General features: G+C 36.3%; 1 protein-coding gene across 1 annotated transcript in view; it reads right to left on the bottom strand.

Moving 5' to 3' along the window:
• Nucleotides 1–330, bottom strand: part of LOC130235494 (bromodomain adjacent to zinc finger domain protein 2B) — an 82371-nt gene extending 82041 nt beyond the window's left edge. The window contains exon 1 of the mRNA XM_056466083.1: nucleotides 312–330. Coding sequence (XP_056322058.1) covers nucleotides 312–330 — 19 coding nt within the window. The remainder of the gene's footprint in view (nucleotides 1–311) is intronic.
• Nucleotides 331–662: the final 332 nt, after the last annotated feature.

Here is a 662-nt window from a genome sequence, read left to right as displayed (position 1 = left end):
TTTTACAGTTGAAATCATGGCCATTTGTTTTTACAGAGAGTTAACCTTTATTTTGCTAAGTGCACAGCTATCATCATGCATGCATGTGACTTTTGCACGCCCAAGACTCTTCCTGAAAATAATCAAGCTCTAGTTTGATGATGCAAATCTGCCTGTGTGCAAACAGCATATTCTCTCTTAACAAAGGACGTGAGAAAGCGGCACATGTCTGCTGGTGCGTCTGGTATGCACATTTCCATGCCAACTGTCGCTTCGTGTCTTGTCATATTAACGCTGTCCCTTTTAATTAGCAGTGTCGGGTCAACGCTAACCTTTTTCTCCTCCATGCATCAGTATTAGAGAGCCAGAAACATGCAAATGAAATGCATTTCAGTGTTATTTGATCAAAACCAGACCATTACAGCCATAATCATAACTGTAATACAGTTTCACTTAAAGTGACATTTAAAGGCTTAACTAGGTTAATTAGCCAAGTTAGGGTAATTAGGCAAGTCATTGTACAACAGTGGTTTGTTTTGTAGACAATCAAAGTAAATTTTGCTTAAGGGGGCTAATAATATTGACCTTAAAATGGTCTTAAATAATTAAAAAACTGCTTTTATTCTAGCTAAAATAAAACAAAAAAGACTTTCTCCAGAAGAAAGAATATTATAGGAAATACT

This window comes from Danio aesculapii, chromosome 9 (assembly GCF_903798145.1).
Source record: "Danio aesculapii chromosome 9, fDanAes4.1, whole genome shotgun sequence".
Lineage (NCBI taxonomy): Eukaryota > Metazoa > Chordata > Actinopteri > Cypriniformes > Danionidae > Danio > Danio aesculapii.
The sequence above is the reverse complement of the archived record's forward strand: the minus strand, read 5'-3'. Positions and strand labels throughout refer to the sequence as shown.